At 46.5% G+C, this 19,184-nt stretch overlaps 1 protein-coding gene across 1 annotated transcript; it reads right to left on the reverse strand.

The window, feature by feature from the left end:
* Nucleotides 1-358: 358 nt before the first annotated feature.
* LOC129714087 (G-protein coupled receptor 4-like) lies at nucleotides 359-8,293 on the reverse strand. Its single transcript, XM_055663553.1, has 2 exons — nucleotides 7,881-8,293; nucleotides 359-2,709 (listed from the first exon to the last, which is right to left on the reverse strand). Exon 2 carries the CDS (start codon nucleotides 2,695-2,697, stop codon nucleotides 1,654-1,656), a length of 1,044 nt encoding a protein of 347 aa, XP_055519528.1. The 5' UTR covers nucleotides 2,698-2,709; nucleotides 7,881-8,293; the 3' UTR covers nucleotides 359-1,653.
* Nucleotides 8,294-19,184: the final 10,891 nt, after the last annotated feature.

The following is a 19,184-nucleotide window of genomic DNA, read 5'->3' on the forward strand; positions in this document are numbered from 1 at the left end:
TACATTCACATGTACAAACACACACACACATACAGACACATGTACAAACACACACACACATACAGACACATGTACAAACACACACACACATACAGACACATGTACAAACACACACACACATACAGACACATGTACAAACACACACACACATACAGACACATGTACAAACACACACACACATACAGACACATGTACAAACACACACACACATACAGACACATGTACAAACACACACACACATACATTCACATGTACAAACACACACACACATACAGACACATGTACAAACACACACACACATACATTCACATGTAAAAACACACACACACATACATTCACATGTACAAACACACACACACATACATTCACATGTACAAACACACACACACACACAGACACATGTACAAACACACGCGAGCACACACAAATGCACACAGATACACCCACTAAATTAATACAGATCCTTGAAAAATAATGAATTAATTCATCAAAAATTAAGACGCCATTTTCAAATCCCCAGTGTTTCAAAATATTCATTTTAAGAATTTAAAATCTGATTTACAATACAAATAACAATGAATGAACATAAAATTAGTTTAAACAGATATATAAATCACGAGGCAGCAATATCTTGTCAGTTTGGTTTAGTTTAGAGATACAGAGCTGTAACAGGCCCTTCGGCCCACCAGGTCCCTGCCGACCAGCGATCCCCACACACTAACACGATCATACACACACTATTTTACACTCATACCAAGCCAATGAACCTAACCCCTGTTGGAGTGTGGGAGGAAACCGAAGATCTTGGAGAAAATACCCGCAGGTCACGGGGAGAACGTGCCAACTCCGTCTAGACAGCACCCGTAGTCGGGATCGAACCTGGGTCTCCAGTGCTGTAGGCAGCAATTCTACCGCTGCACCACTGGGGCATATAGAGCAGGCTGCCGGAGGAGGTGGTTGAGGCAGGTAAACTTAAACCATTTAAAAGTCAGGGCACATGTATTGGAAAGCTTGAGAGGGTTTTGTCAAATCTGGAAACTCAGAATAGTGTTGATGGATATCTTGACCAACATTGACAAGTTGGGCCGAAGGGCCTGTTGCCATGCTGTATGACTGTAGTAAAGACTGAGGTTAAAGACACACTCACACGCACAACAAAATATTCTGGGTCACAAAGGGATTTAGATTCGGCCCATCAAGTCTACTCCACCCTTCAATCGTGGCTGATCTATCTCTCCCTCTCAACCCCATTCTCCTGCCTTCTCCCCATAACCCCTGACACCCGCACTAATCAAGAATCTATCTATCTCTGCTTTCAAGATATCCACTGACTTGTGGCCTCCACATCCGTCTGTGTGGCAAAGAATCCCACAGATTCACCACCCTCTGGCTAAAGAAATTCCTCCTCATCTTAAAGGAACGTCCTTTAATTCTGAGGCTGTGACCTCTAGTCCTAGACTCTCCCACTAGTGGAAACATCCTCTCCTCATCCACTCTATCCGGGCTTTTCACTGTTCGGTAAGTTTCAATGAGTTTTTCTCCTCATTCTTCTAAACTCCAGTGAGTACAGGCCCAGTGCCGACAAACGCTCATCATAGGTTAACCCTGCTCTGGACCTTCACCCCTTTAGTTCCTTGAGCCCACAGTCGGCGTTTAAACATGGGTCCTTGTGGTCATCGTGCAGGGATAACTGGAGAGCCTCTTCTTGAAGCATCCGTATCTAATGGCGGCAAAAGACTTCTTCAGGTCCTTCTTGGCATTGTCACTGACCAGTACATACAGGATGGGGTCCACAGCACTGTTGAGGCTGGAGAAAGCCAAGGAGATGTTGAAGTAGATGTGAACCTTATGTTCGAATTGGCAGGTGCAGTCCATCATAGAGAAGTTGATGGTTCTGGCCAAGAGGATGATATGGTAGGGGCCAAAGCAGATGAGGAAAATGATGATGACCGAGATGGAGAGTTGCTTGACCTTGGTCTTCAGCTCGTCCTGGAGGCTCAAGCTATTCCTGACCCCTTTGAGAATTCGCTGGTAGCAAAAGATGAGAAGGAGGAGAGGTAGCAGGAAGCCGATGAAGAACCGGATGTAGTTGCCAAAGGCCACCGGCTTGACCAGGGGGATGTGCTCATAGCAGGTGAGGTTGAGCATGTCGGGACCCTTGTCGTTGATGGTACAGAGGATGACCAGAAGGTGGACAGTAAAGACGGATATGAAGATGAGCAGGCTGAGCATGATGGCCTTGCTGGGCCGACGGATGTTCTTTGACCTCATGGGATAGACTATGGCCAGGTAGCGGTCAACGGAAATACAACAGAGCATGAGGATGCTGATGTAGACATTGGAGTAGAAGATAAAGCCCGAGAGGTGGCAGGTCACCCAGCCAAACCTCCAGCGGTGACCGCTGTAGTAGTAGATGACCCAGAGGGGGATGGTCAGAGCGTACAGGAGATCGGAGATGGTGAGGCTCAAGAGGTAGATGCCAAGGACGTTCTTCTGCTTGACCTGCAGGATGATTGGCCAGAGGGTGAGACAATTCATGGTCAGACTGACCAGGAAGGTGATGCCGTACATCAAGGCCAGGGCAGTGTCACTTTCTCCAAAGCGAATTCCACACATTGTCTCATTGCAGGACAGCGCATTGTTGGCCGAGTCGTTCATATTCGAATGGTCTATGTCCGTACTCACTGTGTGGATCATCACAAAACCAACCTGGAAGAAGAAAGTGTAAATAGAAGGTTGGAATCACATAAATGAACATTGAATTAGCTTTCATTCTTAAACACTTTGTCATGACATTGAATTCTCCCAATTTTGTTAGCCCTTGCTGTCTCCTCCCATCCCTCAGCCCTCAGCCTCCTCCTCCTCCTTTCTTTCAGTCTGTTTTCGGCCCGAAACATTGCCTCTTCCCTCCCTCTATAGATCTGCTCAGCCGCTCCTCCTCCTCCTTTTTGTCCTCCTTCGATTTTCTTCATCTGCCCCCCCTTCTTAAGCACATTGAAGAAGGGTTTCGGCCCGAAAATGTTGGAGAAACCTCATTTTTCCTTCGCTCCATAGATGCTGCTGCAACCGCTGAGTTTCTCCAGCATTTTTGTCTACCTTCGATTTTTCCAGCATCTGCAGTTCTTTCTTGAACATTGAATTAGCTTAGAGATACAGCGCGGAAACACACCCTTCGGCCCAGCGAGTCCGTGTCGACCAGCGATCCCCGCACATTAACACTACCCTATACACACTAGGGACAATTTACATTTATGCCAAGCCAATTAACCTACAAACCTGCACGTCTTTGCAGTGTGAGTTCCTCCGACAGTTTATATCATACTCTTACAAAGATTCAAAGTTTAGTTTAGTTTAGTTTAGAGATACAGCACAGAAACAGGCCCTTCGGCCCACCACACTGACCAGCGATCCACACATACTAGCACTATCCTACAGGCATAGGGTCAATTTATAATTTTACCAAAGCCAATTTAGGTACAAACCTGCACGTGTTTGGAGTGTGGGAGGAAACCTGACCTCCCGGATAAAACCCACACGTTTCACGGGGAGAACGTGCAAACTCCGTACAGACAGCACCCGTAGTCAGGATGGAACCCGGGCTCTGGCGCTGTGAGGCAGCGAGATGTTGAAAGGGGATTAAGTTTAAAGGGGTTTCCGTGCAAGGATTGATCTTTCCTCTGCCTTCCACAAGGTTAGACTCAGCAACCTTGCAAACCTTCATCCTAATTATACATCTGGTGGAAATTGAAATTATACATCTTGTGGAAATTGAAATTTGCTTAATAGCGTTTTTCTTTGTTGCTTTCATTGCAAATTGCAGCCACTTCTGCAATATTCGTGCCCGCGAAACCTTTGGGCGTGAAGGGTCAGCTGTGACAACACTTATTTTGGTTGTTCTGTCTATGTGGCTGCAGGCACGAGAGGCCTTCGCTTCTCAAGCTGGGGAGGGCGCGGAGACGATGTTGCCAGGACTCAAGGAGCTACGGGGAGCTACAGGGAGGTGGGGTAGGGAGGGAGGGAGGGGGAGATGGGGGAGGGAGGGGGGAGGGGGTGGGGGGAGAGAGGGGAGGGAGGGGGGAGAGGGGGGGGGGGTGAGAGAGGGGAGAGAGTGGGGGAGGGAGGGGGGAGAGAGTGGGGATGAGAGGGGGAAGAGGTGGAAGAGGGACAGAGGGGTAGGGGGAAGAGGGGGGAGGGGAGGGAGAGAGGTGAAGAAGGGGGGGTGGGGTAGAGAGGGAAGGGGGGTGGGGGGGTCAGAGGGATGGGGGTGGGGAGGAGAAGGGGGGAGAGGGAGGGTGAGGAGAGGGAGGGAGATGGAGAGAGGGTTGGTGGTGGGAGGAGGAGGGAGAGGAGAGGAGAGGGAGGGTGTGAGGATACGGAGGAGAGGAGAGAGAGGGAGGAGAGAGGGAGAGGGGGAGAGAGGTGTGGGGAGGGGAGGGGAGATGGGGGTACCATCTTTAAATTCCATTTGGAATATTTTGGAGGGCCAAGAAACCAAGAACCAAGCCGAGAATTCTATTCCTAGGAGCGCAGGAGGATGAGGGGTGATCTTATGGAGGTGTACAAAATCATGAGAGGAATAGATTGGGTAAACATGCAGAGTTGGGGAATCGAGGACCAGAGGAAGAAGGATCAAGAAGGAACTGCAGATGCTGGAAAAATCGAAGGTAGACAAAAATGCTGCAGAAACTCAGCGGGAGAGGCAGCATCTATGGAGCGAAGGAATAGGTGACGTTTCGGGTCGAGATAGCACTTAACAGTTGGAAAACATCTCTACCATGCACTGTAGATGGAATCTCTGGAGCAGCTAATATCACGGAGTTATGGGGAAAATATTATAGTACTTGATTCAACTGTGTCCAAGGTGACTTGTATCGGGTGGACAATATGGAGAATAATGACTCAATGGTGATTATGTCACATGAGGTGTAGCATGCCATGAACAAGCTGTCCAACAACAAAGCAAGTGGCTTGGATCATATCTCTGCTGATCATCTTAAGCATGCGAGTATGAGGATAGCTCCTCTCCTTGCTATTTGTTTCACTGGCTTTATGATTCATGGCTTGTTACCAGACTCAATGTTGTCTGTCCTGTTAGTGCCGGTCATTAAGGACAAAGCTGGTAAACTAGGCAGCCTAAATAATTACAGGCCCATAGCTTTAGCCAGCATATTGTCAAATGTTTTAGAGAGAGTTCTGCTGGAGTAAATGAGTTTGTTAACTCCACAGATAACCAGTTTGGTTTTAAAGCTAAACATGGCACTGACTTATGCGTATATGCCCTAAAGGAGATTGTAAACAAATATAGAGGCAAAAACTCTACAATCCTCATGTGCTTTATTGATGCTTCCAAAGCCTTAGACCGTGTTAATTACAGAAAGCTGTTTGGTAAAATGAGTCAAGGAGGGGTGCCTAAATACATTGTTAGAATTCTGGCCTACTGGTATGCCCACCAGACTATGCAAATAAAATGGAGCAAGAGGGTATCAGCCCCATTTGGGGTTAGCAATGGTGTTAGACAAGGGGGAATTTTGTCCCCAGTCCTTTTTAATCTATATATTGATGATCTGTCTAAACAATTGAAAGCCTGCAACACTGGGTGCGTGATTGGTAATATTTTAGTGAACCATATTATGTATGCAGATGATCTTGTGGTCTTTAGTTCATCTAGCGCTGGTCTCCAGCACCTCCTTACTATATGTTCTGTGTATGGTGTGGAACATGACATTAAATCTAATGCTAGTAAGAGTGCTGTTATGATCTGTAGAACCAAAGAGGATAAATGTCTAAAATATCCTGATTTTAAATTGTCTGACAATAATCTTAGTGTCTGTAATAAGGTTAAATATCTAGGGCATATTATTACAGAACAAATGACAGATGATATAACCATATAACCATATAACAATCACAGCAATTTTTTTCCCCTCAGTCCCACCTGCCTGCACTCATACCATAACCCTCCATTCCCTTCTCATCCATATGCCTATCCAATTTATTTTTAAATGATACCAATGAACCTGCCTCCACCACTTCCACTGGAAGCTCATTCCACACCGCTACCACTCTCTCAGTAAAGAAGTTCCCCCTCATATTACCCCTAAACTTCTGTCCCTTAATTCTGAAGTCATGTCCTCTTGTTTGAAACCTCCCTATTCTCAAAGGGAAAAGCTTGTCCACATCGACTCTGTCTATCCCTCTCATCATTTTAAAGACCTCTATCAAGTCCCCCCTCAACCTTCTGCGCTCCAGAGAATAAAGACCTAACTTATTCAACCTATCTCTGTAACTGATGGTGGGATATTTATAGGCAACGACGCATGATGTATGTACAGGCGAATATTCTCTTGCGTAAATTTGGAGCGTGTACAGATGTGGTGAAGATGTCGCTGTTTCGAGCATATTGCACATCACTCTACACTGCGCACCTGTGGTCAAACTACGGAAAGACAAGCTTACAGAGACTAAAGGTGTCATATAATGATGCCATGAGAACACTGCTCAAGGAACCTAGATGGTGTAGTGCTAGTAATATGTTTGTGGCTGCAGGAGTCAGCACTCCTAAGTCAGCTATCCTAAGAAATCTTACGTATAAATTCATCTGCAGGATAAATGACTCTAAAAATGTAATTATTGTGGCCTTGTCAAACATAAAGTTTAGCACCACATGCTACCAATCCCAGCTGTGGAGACACTGGTATCACTGTCTCAATAGACAATAGACAATAGGTGCAGGAGTAGAGGCCATTCGGCCCTTTGAGCCAGCACCGCCATTCAATGTGATCATGGCTGATCATCCCCAATCAGTACCCCGTTCCTGCCTTCTCCCCATATCCCCTGACTCCGCTATCTTTAAGAGGAGTTTTAAGTCTCGTTGTAGGACATTGATCATTCTTTTTTATTCTGGATTTTAATTAACGTATTGTGTTTTTAAAAAAAAATGTAATTTATAATGCTTTTATAAGTGATATACTAAGATTTTAAATGTACTTGATGGTGTTTTTATATGCAATGTATTTTAATGTAATGTTGTCCCTTGTCTGAACCTTGAGTCCGAAAAAATTAATTAACTAATTAATGAATTAATTGGGGGGGAAAAAATAGGAGCAGGATTCAGCCATTCGGCCCATCAAGTCTACTCCACCATTCAATCATGGCTGATCTATCTCTCCCTCTCAACCCCATTCTCCTGCCTTCTCCCCATAACCCCTGACACCTGTACTAATCAAGACCCCATCGATGGTGCAGCCAAAGCAATTCTATACAAAGAAAGGCATTTGGCTGTTTGATCTCTGAACACCAAACTCCAGACTACAGTTTGGTTTGGTAGTAAATCTGAAAATGGGAATCTATTGACAGTGAAAAAGCATTTTGTAACTAGGCATAGAATAGTTTAAATTCACCTCCAGTTTAAATTCCATTTGGAATATTTTGGAAGACCAAAAAAACAAGATCTCCACTTTAAAAATACCCAATGACGTGGCCTAGACTGCCGTCTGTGGCAATCAATTCCTCAGATTAACCAGCCCTTTGTATTTCTCCCTTCAATCTCATTCCCAATTGACAAACCATTTTCATTTGGGGGCTGCGGACCCCCAGCAGGACCAAATACAAGACCCGTCAAAGGTCGGATGAGCTCCTAGCGAGCCAACGGCCATCCACACCTCAGTAGAAGTTGTGATCACTGTTGTACATAGCACAACTGTCATAGACAACATGAAATGTAATTCTTCCCTCTCCTTGAGAAGTCGTGAATTTAATTTTAAATGGTTACGTTTTTGATTTTGTAAAATCAGAATATCTTAACCCTGACTCATCGCTACAAGAAAACGTACAATATGAATCTTTTGCTGAGCGCGAAAAATAAATGTTTTAGTCAGTACCTTGTGGAGCTGTGAGGTTGGAGAAGGCTGCGGTGTGGGTCTGGTCTGGTCTATAGTCCGTATACAAACTCCGGCCAGTTGTGTCCAAGTGTGATGCTCAGCGCAGGCAGGGTGGAACAGTCTCCTCAGTGATTGTGTTGTTTGCTGATGCTGTAAGTCACGCACACACTGTCTGCATCGGTGGCAGGAAGCTGACGTGAGGAGGTTGGTTGCAACCCCACATGACGTGCAGCAGTTTCGCTCAGTGCTCGACAGAGACCTAACGCTGGTCAGAACGCACGCCAGCTTCTCAATTCATCTGTGGCTTCTCGATGCACCACTGCACAAAGCCACAGGTTGAGTCAGGGCAAGCTGTCGAGTTGTCAACATGAGGGAGGAGTTCTTACACACACATGCCCCCTGTGGGCACTGCCCTTCAATCTCTCGCCCACTCCTGCCATCTCTCTATCTCTCTGTGCATGTGTGTGTGTGTGTGCATATGAGGGCAGTTGCGTGTGCATGTGTGTGTGTGCATATGTGTGTGTGTGCATGTATCTTGTGTGTGCATGTGTGTGCATGCATGTGTGTGTGTATATGTGTGTGTGCATGCCTCGGTGCATGTGAGTGTGTGCATATGTGTGTGCATGTGTGGGCAGTTGCGTGTGCATGCCTGGGTGCACGTGTGTGTGTGTGTGCATGCGTGTGTGTGCATGCGTGTGTGTGCATGTGTGTGTGTGTCTGCATGCGTGTGTGTGCACGTGTGTGTGTGCATGTGTGGGCAGTTGCGTGTGCATGCCTGGGTGCACGTGTGTGTGTGCATGCGTGTGTGTGCATGTGTGTGTGTGCATGCGTGTGTGTGCATGTGTGTGTGTGTGTCTGCATGCGTGTGTGTGCATGTGTGTGTGTGTGCATGTGTGGGCAGTTGCGTGTGCATGCCTGGGTGCGTGTGTGCGTGTGTCCAGACCAGCCTATGGTGCATCCTGCAGTCAAATAGCCAGGACACCAAAGCTGGATTGAACATTGATGACAATATCAGCCCCTTCCACAACTGCAGGGAGAGGCAATCAGGCAACTGAACCATCCTACCCCAACTAGAGAGCAGTACTGAACTACTATCTACCTCATTGGTGACCCTTGGACTATCCTTGATCGGACTTTGCTGGCTTTACATTGCACTAAACATTATTCCTTTTATCCTGTATCTGTACACTGTGGACGGCTCGATTGTAATCATGTATTGTCTTTCCTCTGACTGGTTAGCACGCAACAAAAGCTTTGACAATATAGATTGAACTGGGGAAGGAGGGGGGGAGATTTACAAAAAATCCCATCTGAAGGTCAGATCCAGTGACTGAGATCAGAAACCCACTGAGGAGATATTTTTCGTCATTCAGAGCATGGAGAGTTTGTAGATTTCCCAGACTTACGCACAATATTCAAGAACCTATCAAACTCCACTTTAATGTCCCTCAGGTACACAACAAGATTAATCTTAGGACGTGAATAATGAAAGAATATTTTCCCCTGACGTTCCAGAAAAACGTCGGGAGTTTTTAACCACAGGACCGACATGTTTGACCCGCCCACCCCCTCTCCCCACCAACATCCAAGGTGACATGGAGTGACTGTGCAGATCGCAGTCTGTGCAGATCACATCCGTTTGTGGTCAACTATCAGATGGCAACAGATGGACACAAAATGGTGGAATAACTCAGCTGGGCAGGCAGCATCTCTGGAGAGAAGGAATAGAAACATAGAAAACATAGAAATTAGGTGCAGGAGTAGAGGCCATTCGGCCCTTCGAGCCTGCACCGCCATTCAATATGATCATGGCTGATCATCCAACTCAGTATCCCGCACCTGCCTTCTCTCCATACCCCCTGATCCCCTTAGCCACAAGGGCCCACATCTAACTCCCTCTTAAATATAGCCAATGAACTGGCCTCAACTACCCTCTGCGGCAGAGAGTTCCAGAGATTCACCACTCTCTGTGTGAAAAAAGTTCTTCTCATCTCGGTTTTAAAGGATTTCCCCCTTATCCTTAAGCTGTAATAGGTGACTTTTCGGGTCGAGACCCTTCTTCAGACTGAGAGTCAGGTCAAGCCAAGTCACATTTATTTCTATAGCACATTTATTTGTTATTTGTTTTTAAATCTCTCAATGGGCTCGCCCCGCCTTACCTCTCTGAGCTGCTCCACCCATACGCTCCTGCCCGGTCCCTCAGGTCAGCTGGTCAGCTGCTCCTGGAGGTACCGAGGTCTAGTCGGAGGCTCAGAGGGGATAGAGCCTTCTCTGTTGCTGCTCCGGCACTCTGGAACACCCTGCCGTTGCACATCAGACAGGCCCCCTCACTGTCCATCTTCAAATCCAGTGTTAAAACACATTTGTACTCCCTGGCTTTTGACCATGCCTGAGGCTTTGCTTCTGTTTTTGGTGTTTTTGATGTTTCTTTATTTTACTTGTCTTTTCCCACTATTTCTTTTGATTGTTATTTTTGGTGTGTATTAACTTTTTTGTCAATGATTAGTGATGTACAGCACTTTGTTGCAGCTATGATTGTTTTTAAAGTGCTCTATAAATTAAATTATTATTATTATTAATTATTATTTAAAAAACAACTCTCATTGCCCAAAGTGCTTTACATTGGTGGAGGTACTAACGCTATACAACATTGGTTCATAGATTAAATACACACATCATTTCTGGGGAGAGGGGACCGAGATGTATGTAAAGATACATAGAATAAATTAATGAAGATAAACAAACTGACAGATCAAGTCAAGATTCAAGAGTCATGGGTCCCAGATAGGACAATGAAATTCTTGCTTCCTGCGGCACAACAGGATATGTAGTCATAAATACAGAACAGATCAGTGTGGCCATATACCATATCTATACACACATCAGAAAACAGATAAAGAGTTCATCAGTTCAAGTGAGTTCATTGTTATGTGTCCCTGATAGGACAATGAAATTCTTGCTTTGCTTCAGCACAACAGAACATAGTAGGCATGAATACAGAACAGATCAGTGTGTCCATATACCATTATGTACGTATATACACACATGAATAAATAAACTCATAAAGTGCAAATAACAGATAATGGGCTATTAATGTTCAGAGCTTTGTCCGAGCCAGATTTAATAGCCTGATGGCTGTGGGGAAGTAGCTATTCCTGAACCTGGACGTTGCAGTCTTCAGGCTCCTGTACCTTCTACCTGAAGGTAGCGGGGAGATGAGTGTGTGGCCAGGATGGTGTGTGGGTCTTTGATGATACTGCCAGCCTTTTTGAGGCAGCGACTGCGATAGATCCCCTCGATGGAAGGAAGGTCAGAGCCGATGATGGACTGGGCAGTGTTTACTACTTTTTGTAGTCTCTTCCTCTCCAGGGCGCTCAAGTTGCCGAACCAAGCCACGATGCAACCGGTCAGCATGCTCTCTACTGTGCACCTGTAGAGGTTAGAGTTCAAGCCCCACCACAGCTGCTGAACATCTGTCTCATCCTCCAGCTTGGAGCAGAAACGTCACCTATCCATGTTCTCCACAGATGCTGCCTGACCCGCTGAGTTACTCCAGCACTTAATGTAGTTTTTGTAAACCAGGATCTGCAGTTGCTTGTTTCTGCATCACAAGTACCTACATGGGGCGCTACCTTATAAAGGATCATCACGGATGCCCGCTGTCTGGGCCATGTCTTGTTCTCACTGCTACTGTCGGCAGGAGGTGCAGAAGCCTCAAGTCCCACATCACCAGGTTAGAAATATAGAAACCTAGAAAACAGGTGCAAGAGGAGGCCATTTGGCCCTTCACGCCAGCATCGCCACTCGATATGATCATGGCTGATCATCCAAAATCAGTACCCCGTTCCTGCTTTCTCCCCATATCCCTTGCTTCCGTTAGCCCTAAGAGCTAAATCTAACTCTCTCGAAAACATCGAGTGAATTGGTCTCCAGTGATGGAGATTTCCGCAGATTCTAAAACTCTCTAGGTGAAAAAGTTTTTCCTCATCTCGGTGCTAAATGGCCAGGCTCTCATTCTTAAGCTGTGTGTGACCCCAGGTTCTGGACTCCCCCAACATGGGGAACGTGTTTCCTGCAATTCCTTGTGACAATATGACACTACCCTTGACTTGAGTTGACTTGGTTCTGGCCGTTGTTCAAGAACGTCATGGTGTTGATGACATTACTTCTGTTAACTAACATTACCGGTAAGTTAGAATTGAAAAATAAATACCCATGCAAATACCTTGGTCTAGTTGACTAGATCATTCATAATCACCTCACCACAAAGCACAGGATGAATTGAGAAAAGTGAGCAGCGCTCAGTTTCACTTTGTCAGAAAGTTAGTCTACACAGCAAACTCATTCCTTGCTAATTCAAGTGAAAGGAACTGCAAATGCTGGTTTATACCAAAGATAGACACAAAATACTGGAGTAACTCAGCGGGTCAGACACAAAAGTGCTGGAGTAACTCAGCGGGTCAGACACAAAATACTGGAGTAACTCAGCGGGTCAGGCAGCATCTCTGGAGAACATGAATAGATTAATAAAAATAATATTTGAATTGAAAAAATAAGATTTGAAGAAGAACTATCTTTAATTGGACATTATCATATTTCAATATTATATCTTTGCACTAATTGCTGTATACTTGATCCTGTCTGTACACTGGGGAAGGCTTGATTGTAATCATATAGTCTTTTCATTGACTGGATAGCAAGCAAAGAAAATCTTTTCACTGTATCTTAGTGTGTGTGACACTAATAATCTACAGTAAACTAAAACATGTAGGAAGGAACCGCAGATGCTGCTTGACACCGAAGATAGACACAGAGTGCTGGAGTAACTCAGCGGGTCAGGCAGCATCTGTGGAGAACATGGATAGGTGACGTTTCACAGAGTGCTGGAGTAACTCAGCGGGTCAGGCAGCATCTATGGAGCTAAGGAAATAGGCAACGTTTCGGGCCGAAACCCGTAAGGGTTTCGGCCCAAAACGTTGCCTATTTCCAGAAGGATTTCGGCCCGAAACGTTGCCTATTTCCATAGCTCCATAGATGCTGCTGCACCATAACTCAGCGGGTCAGGCAGCATTTGTGGAGAACATGGATAGGTGATGTTTCACAGAGTGCTGGAGTAACTCAGCGGGTCAGGCAGCATCTGTGGAGGACATGGATAGGTGACGTTTCACAGAGTGCTGGAGTAACTCAGCGGGTCAGGCAGCATCTGTGGAGAACATGGATAGGTGACGTTTCACAGAGTGCTGGAGTAACTCAGCGGGTCAGGCAGCATCTGTGGAGAACATGGATAGGTGACGTTTCACAGAGTGCTGGAGTAACTCAGCGGGTACAGCAGCATCTATGGAGCTAAGGAAATAGGCAACGTTTCGGGCCGAAACCCTTCCGGGTTTCGGCCCGAAACGTTGCCTATTTCCAGAAGGGTTTCGGCCCGAAACGTTGCCTATTTCCTTAGCTCCATAGATGCTGCTGCACCATAACTCAGCGGGTCAGGCAACATCTGTGGAGAACATGGATAGGTGACGTTTCACAGAGTGCATAACTCAGTGGGTCAGGCAGCATCTGTGGAGAGACATGGATAGGTGACGTTTCACAGAGTGCTGGAGTAACTCAGCGGGTCAGGCAGCATCTGTGGAGAACATGGATAGGTGACGTTTCACAGAGTGCTGGAGTAACTCAGCGGGTCAGGCAGCATCTGTGGAGAGAAGGAATGGAAATGAAATGGAATGAAATTAAAACAGTTTTGCCACTTTCAAAGAACCATGTGGTTGGACTCTCGGTCTCACTAATGTCCTGTTTCCTTGAACAGAATCTTTTTACTCTGTCTTGCAGAATTAATGTATCATTTATGCTTTGTGTGTAGTCTGAGTCGATGTGCCTGAGATGCTGCAGCAAGCAAGGTTTTCATTGTACCTGTATCTCACCGTACCTGTACAGGTGACGATAAACTCCACCTGACCTAGTCACTACCATTTACTGATCACCCTCAACACCCCAAACTTGTCAGGGTTAAATTATGAAGCCCTCAAGCCATGCTGCCTCTCCCTAACCTGTCCCAATAACAGGTGCTTAGCTGCAGAAAATGTTGAACCATTAAGTTTGTAGATACAGCATGGAAACAGGCCCTTCGGCCCGCTGAGCCCATGCCAACCATCGATCACCCGTTCACACTAGTTCTATGTTAGCCCACTCCTTCATCCACTCCCTACACACCAGAGGGGGCAATTTGCAGAGGGACCATTTCCCTACAAACCCGCACATCTTTGGAGTGTGGGATGAAACCGGAGCACCCGGAGGAAACCCACGTGGTCACAGGAAGAACGTGCAAACACCACACAGACAGAAGCTGAGGTCAGGATGGAACCTGGATCTTTGGCGCTGTGAGGCAGAGGCTCTACCCGCTAAACCACCACCCTGCCGGTCTGGCAAGAATATTGGCAATTTCTGGTGTTAATTTTGCCAGTAAGTAGCTTGCCAATTTCTGAGTGCACATGGCTGTTAATATATCATTGAGTTCAGTGAAACTGTCCCTGTTAAAGTGGAAGTTCATTTCAGTTTATCCACACTTGCAAACTCACTGAAGTCTGTTTCTCGGAAGAAATGATTCATAACCGTTCCAACTCAGCCAGCAACGGTTCAGAAGTGCTCATTCATTGTGTGAAGACTGTCGTGAGGCATTTTGTCTGTGAAACTCACCAGTCCCACCCCAGTCACTCCCTCCTCCCCTCTCTCATCCAGCAAGAGGTACAGAAGTGTGAAAACAAACGCACACACCTCCAGATTCAGGGACAGTTTCTTCCCGGCTGTTATCAGGCAACTGAACCATCCCACCACAACCAGAGAGCAGTCCTGAACTCCCATCTACCTCATAGGAGCTTTAATCAGACTTTATCTTACACTAAACATTATTCCCTGTAGACTGTATCTTCTTCTTGTGTATGGCGTGCATAGCCTAAAGTTGTAGGACAACTTGTTCTATTTCATCATATTTGATTGTGCATGCCAGGTTGATTGCATTCGTCGAAACTGGGTGGACCACGTGGAGGTTGCAATCTCCCACCCTAGGCCCCCCTCTATCCTGTATAAGTACACTGTGGATGGCTTGATTGTAAACATACAAACATAGACAATAGGTGCAGGAGTAGGCCATTCAACCCTTCGAGCCAGCACCGCCATTCAATATGATCATGGCTGATAATCCACAATCTGTACCCCGTTCCTGCTTTTTCCCCCATATCCCCTGATTCCGTTAGCCCCAAAAGCTAAATCTAACTCTCTCTTGAAAACATCCAGTGAATCGGCCTCCACTGCCTTCTGTGGCAGAGAGTTCCACAGATTGGTGCAAAACAAAATCATGAATAATCTTATAGAAACTTACAAAATTCTTAAGGGGTTGGACAGGCTAGATGCAGGAAGATTGTTCCCGATGTTGGGGAAGTCCAGAACTAGGGGTAACAGTTTAAGGATAAGGGGGAAATCTTTTAGGACCGAGATGAGAAATACATTTTTCACACAGAGAGTGGTGAATCTGTGGAATTCTCTGCCGCAAAAGGTAGTTGAGGCCACAGTTCATTGGCTATATTTAATATGTGGCCCTTGTGGCTAAAGGGATCAGGGGGTATGGAGAGAAGGCAGGGATGGGATACTGAGTTGGATGATCAGCCATGATCATATTGAATGGCGGTGCAGGCTCGAAGGGCTGAATGGCCTCTACTCCTGCACCTATTTTCTATGTTCCGATGTTTCCGCTGACTGGTTAGCATGCAACATAAAGCGTTTTACTGCACCTCGCTGTATGTGTAAATAAGTGTGTGTTCAGGGGTGTCTTTGAAGAACTATCCCTGCCCCAATAGCACAGGGTGGTACAACTCCACTCTCCCAAAAAATATGTTTTCCTCTTCCTGTAACGTTGGTCTCAGTATGGACTCAGTGGGCCGAAGGGCCTGGTTCCATGCTGTACACTACAGTATCTCTAAACTAAATTAAACACTAAGAGAATGGGGAATTTTTTTCTCATCCTGGGAGCAGATGCGGCGTAGACGGAGGAATTGGGAGCAGGGGATGGAGTCCTTACAGGAAGCAGGATGGGAGGAAGTGTAGTCCAGATAGCCATGGGAGTCAGTGGGTTTATAGTGGATGTCAGTCAGTAGTCTATCATCTGCGGTGGAGATAGTGAGGTCAAAAAATGGTAGGGAAGTGTCAGAAATGGTCATGGTGTATGTTTTTCAGTGCTGGATGGAAGTTAGTGGTGAAATGGATGAAGTTAGTGAGTTGTGTGTTTTCTCATCCTGGGTCCAGATGAGGAGGAGACAGAGTCTGAAGAAGGGTCTCGACCCGAAACGTTGCCTATTTCCTTCGCTCCATAGATGCTGCCTCACCCGCTGAGTTTCTCCAGCACTTTTATCTTATGCCCCTGTCCCACTTAGGAAACCTGAACGGAAACCTCTGGAGACTTTGCGCCCCACCCAAGGTTTCCGTGAGGTTCCCGGAGGTTTTTGTCAGTCTCCCTACCTGCTTCCACTACCTGCAACCTCCGGCAACCACCTGCAACCTCCGGGAACCACCTGCAACCTCCGGCAACCACCTGCAACCTCCGGCAACCTCTGGGAACCGCACGGAAACCTTGGGTGGGGAGCAAAGTCTCCAGAGGTTTCCGTTCAGGTTTCCTAAGTGGGACAGGGGCATTACTTAGAGATTGGAATGACTTTTGTTCAATATTGCCACCTACAGGAAGGGGGCAGCACAGAAGGACACATACATGGCAATGAAGACCACATCAATGTATTAGAAAACAAGGTCACAGACCCATAGAACATCACTAACTCAGAGTACTTTCAATTGTGGCCACTGTGGCAGATTCTGACGTTCTAGGGTGAGTTATTGAATCATCGAGTCAAGTGCAGGTACAATGTTGTCTCACTAAAGGTGGAGGTCCCATAGCAGGAGCGGCCATGTGGCAGGGCGGGAGACTGGAAGTATCCTGAGCTAATTCTGCTACCACCATCATCTATTGCAACAAGTGATGGCTCCCACTGATTGTCACCGAAATGGCACTGGTTTAGATGAGGCATCTTGGTTGGGATGGAGTAGTTGGGCCGAAGGGCCTGTTTCCATGCTGTATCACTCTACGATCTTATAACTTGTGCGGCATGGTGGTGCAGCGGGTAGAGCTGCTGCCTCACAGCACCAGAGACCCGGGTTCCATCCTGACTACAGGTGCTGTCTGTGTGGAGTTTGCACGTTCTCCCCGTGGGTTTTCTCCGGGCGCTCCGGTTTCCTCCCACACTCCAAAGACGTGCAGGTTTGTAGGTTAATTGGCTTTGGTAAAAAGTGTAAATTGTCCCTCGTGGGTGTGGGATAGTGTTAGTGTGCGGGGATCGCTGGTCGGCACGGACTCAGTGGGCTGAAGGGCCTGTTTCCGCGCTGTATCTCTAAACTAAACTAAGTGATAGACACAAAAAGCTGGAGTAACTCAGCGTGTTAGGCAGGCAGCATCTCTGGAGAACATTGAACATTGACTTCTCTAACTTCAAGTAGCTCTTGCTTTCCCTCTCTCTCCATCCGCTTTCCCAGTTCTCCCACCAGTCTTACTGTCTCCGACTACATTCTATCCATGTCCCGCCCACTCCCCTGACATCAGTCTAAAGAAGGGTCTCAACCCAAAATGTCACCCATTCCTTCTCTCCAGAGATGCTGCCTGTCCCGCTGAGTTACTCCAGCTTTTTGTGTCTATCTTCGGTTTAAACCAGCATCTGCAGTTCCTTCCTAAACTTTATAATATATTTGTTCTCTGGTTGTTCCCCGACTGATGTCTGCTTGGTTTGTCCTGGCTCATCTCCCAGAGATATCCTTCAAGAAATTGTTTGAGAAGGAACTGCAGATGCTGGAAAAATGAAGGTAGACAAAAATGCTGGAGAATCCTTCAAGGAATCTCTTTGGATCGGAGAGATTCTAGCCAGTGTCCCTTAGATATAACGCCACAAACTCCTCCCCCTCTTTGGCCTTTATGTTGGGACTGGTATCTGGGGACGGAAGAGAAAGGTTTCCCACTTCAGAGAAGTCTCTCATGGTTCGTTCTACAAATCCAATCAACTTCACTCAGCCAGCCCCAACCCACTGTCAAGAAAAGAGATTTATTTCTGTGTCGTTACTTACGTTCAGTTGTGCCTTTTAGTCACTGTGGGTTTTCCCCTAAAGTGTGTTAAAACTCCACGGTTCCAATCTCGGCAAGCCTTCCCAGCAAGTATCGTTGATGTATCAAATGCTGAAAATAGCAGAATTCATTACTCAGTCTTTCCCTGCCACTTGCCCATGCTGACTTGTGATGCAATGCCGGTGGCAAGAGACAGTCACATCAGTGCAACACTAATGATCACAAACCCCACACCACGGAGTTTGCACGTTCTCCCGGGACCTGCGTGGGTTTTCTCCGGGTGCTCCGGTTTCCTCCCACACTCCCCAAGACGTACAGGTTTGTAGATTAATATAACCACATAACCATATAACAATTACAGCACGGAAACAGGCCATCTCGGCCCTACAAGTCCGTGCCGAACAACTTTTTATCCCTTAGTTCCACCTGCCTGCACTCATACCATAACCCTCCATTCCCTTCTCATCCATATGCCTATCCAATTTATTTTTAAATGATACCAATGAACCTGCCTCCACCACTTCCACTGGAAGCTCAACTGGAATATAACTTTCTACACTTACAATAGACAATAGGTGCAGGAGTAGAGGCCATTCGGCCCTTCGACCCAGCACCGCCATTCAATGTGATCATGGCTGATCATCCCCAATCAGTACCCCGTTCCTGCCTTCTCCCCATATCCCCTGACTCCGCTATCTTTAGGAGCCCTATCTAGCTCTCTCTTGAACGCTTTCAGAGAACCTGCCTCCACCGCCCTCTGAGGCAGAGAATTCCACAGATTCACAACTCCCTGGCTGATCTTCAATCAAGCATTAGAATCTCAACACTCTTTTAAACCTCCGTTCCTACAGATACATAGTGAAGGGCTCGATTATAACCATGTTCTCATAGACAATAGGTGCAGGAGGAGGCCATTCGGCCCTTCGAGCCAGCACACCCATTCAATGTGATCATGGCTGACCATCCCCAATCAGTACCCCATTCCTGCCTTCCCCCCATATCCCCTGACTCCGCTATCTTTAAGAGCCCTATCTAGCTCTCTCTTGAACGCATCCAGAGAACCGGCTTCCACCGGCCTCTGAGGCAGAGAATTCCACAGACTCACCACTCTCTGTGTTACCTTTTTTTAAACTTCCCCACCCTGGCTACAAACTCTG

The sequence above is a fragment of the Leucoraja erinacea genome, chromosome 38 (genome assembly GCF_028641065.1).
Source record: "Leucoraja erinacea ecotype New England chromosome 38, Leri_hhj_1, whole genome shotgun sequence".
NCBI classification, from domain to species: Eukaryota; Metazoa; Chordata; class Chondrichthyes; order Rajiformes; family Rajidae; genus Leucoraja; species Leucoraja erinaceus.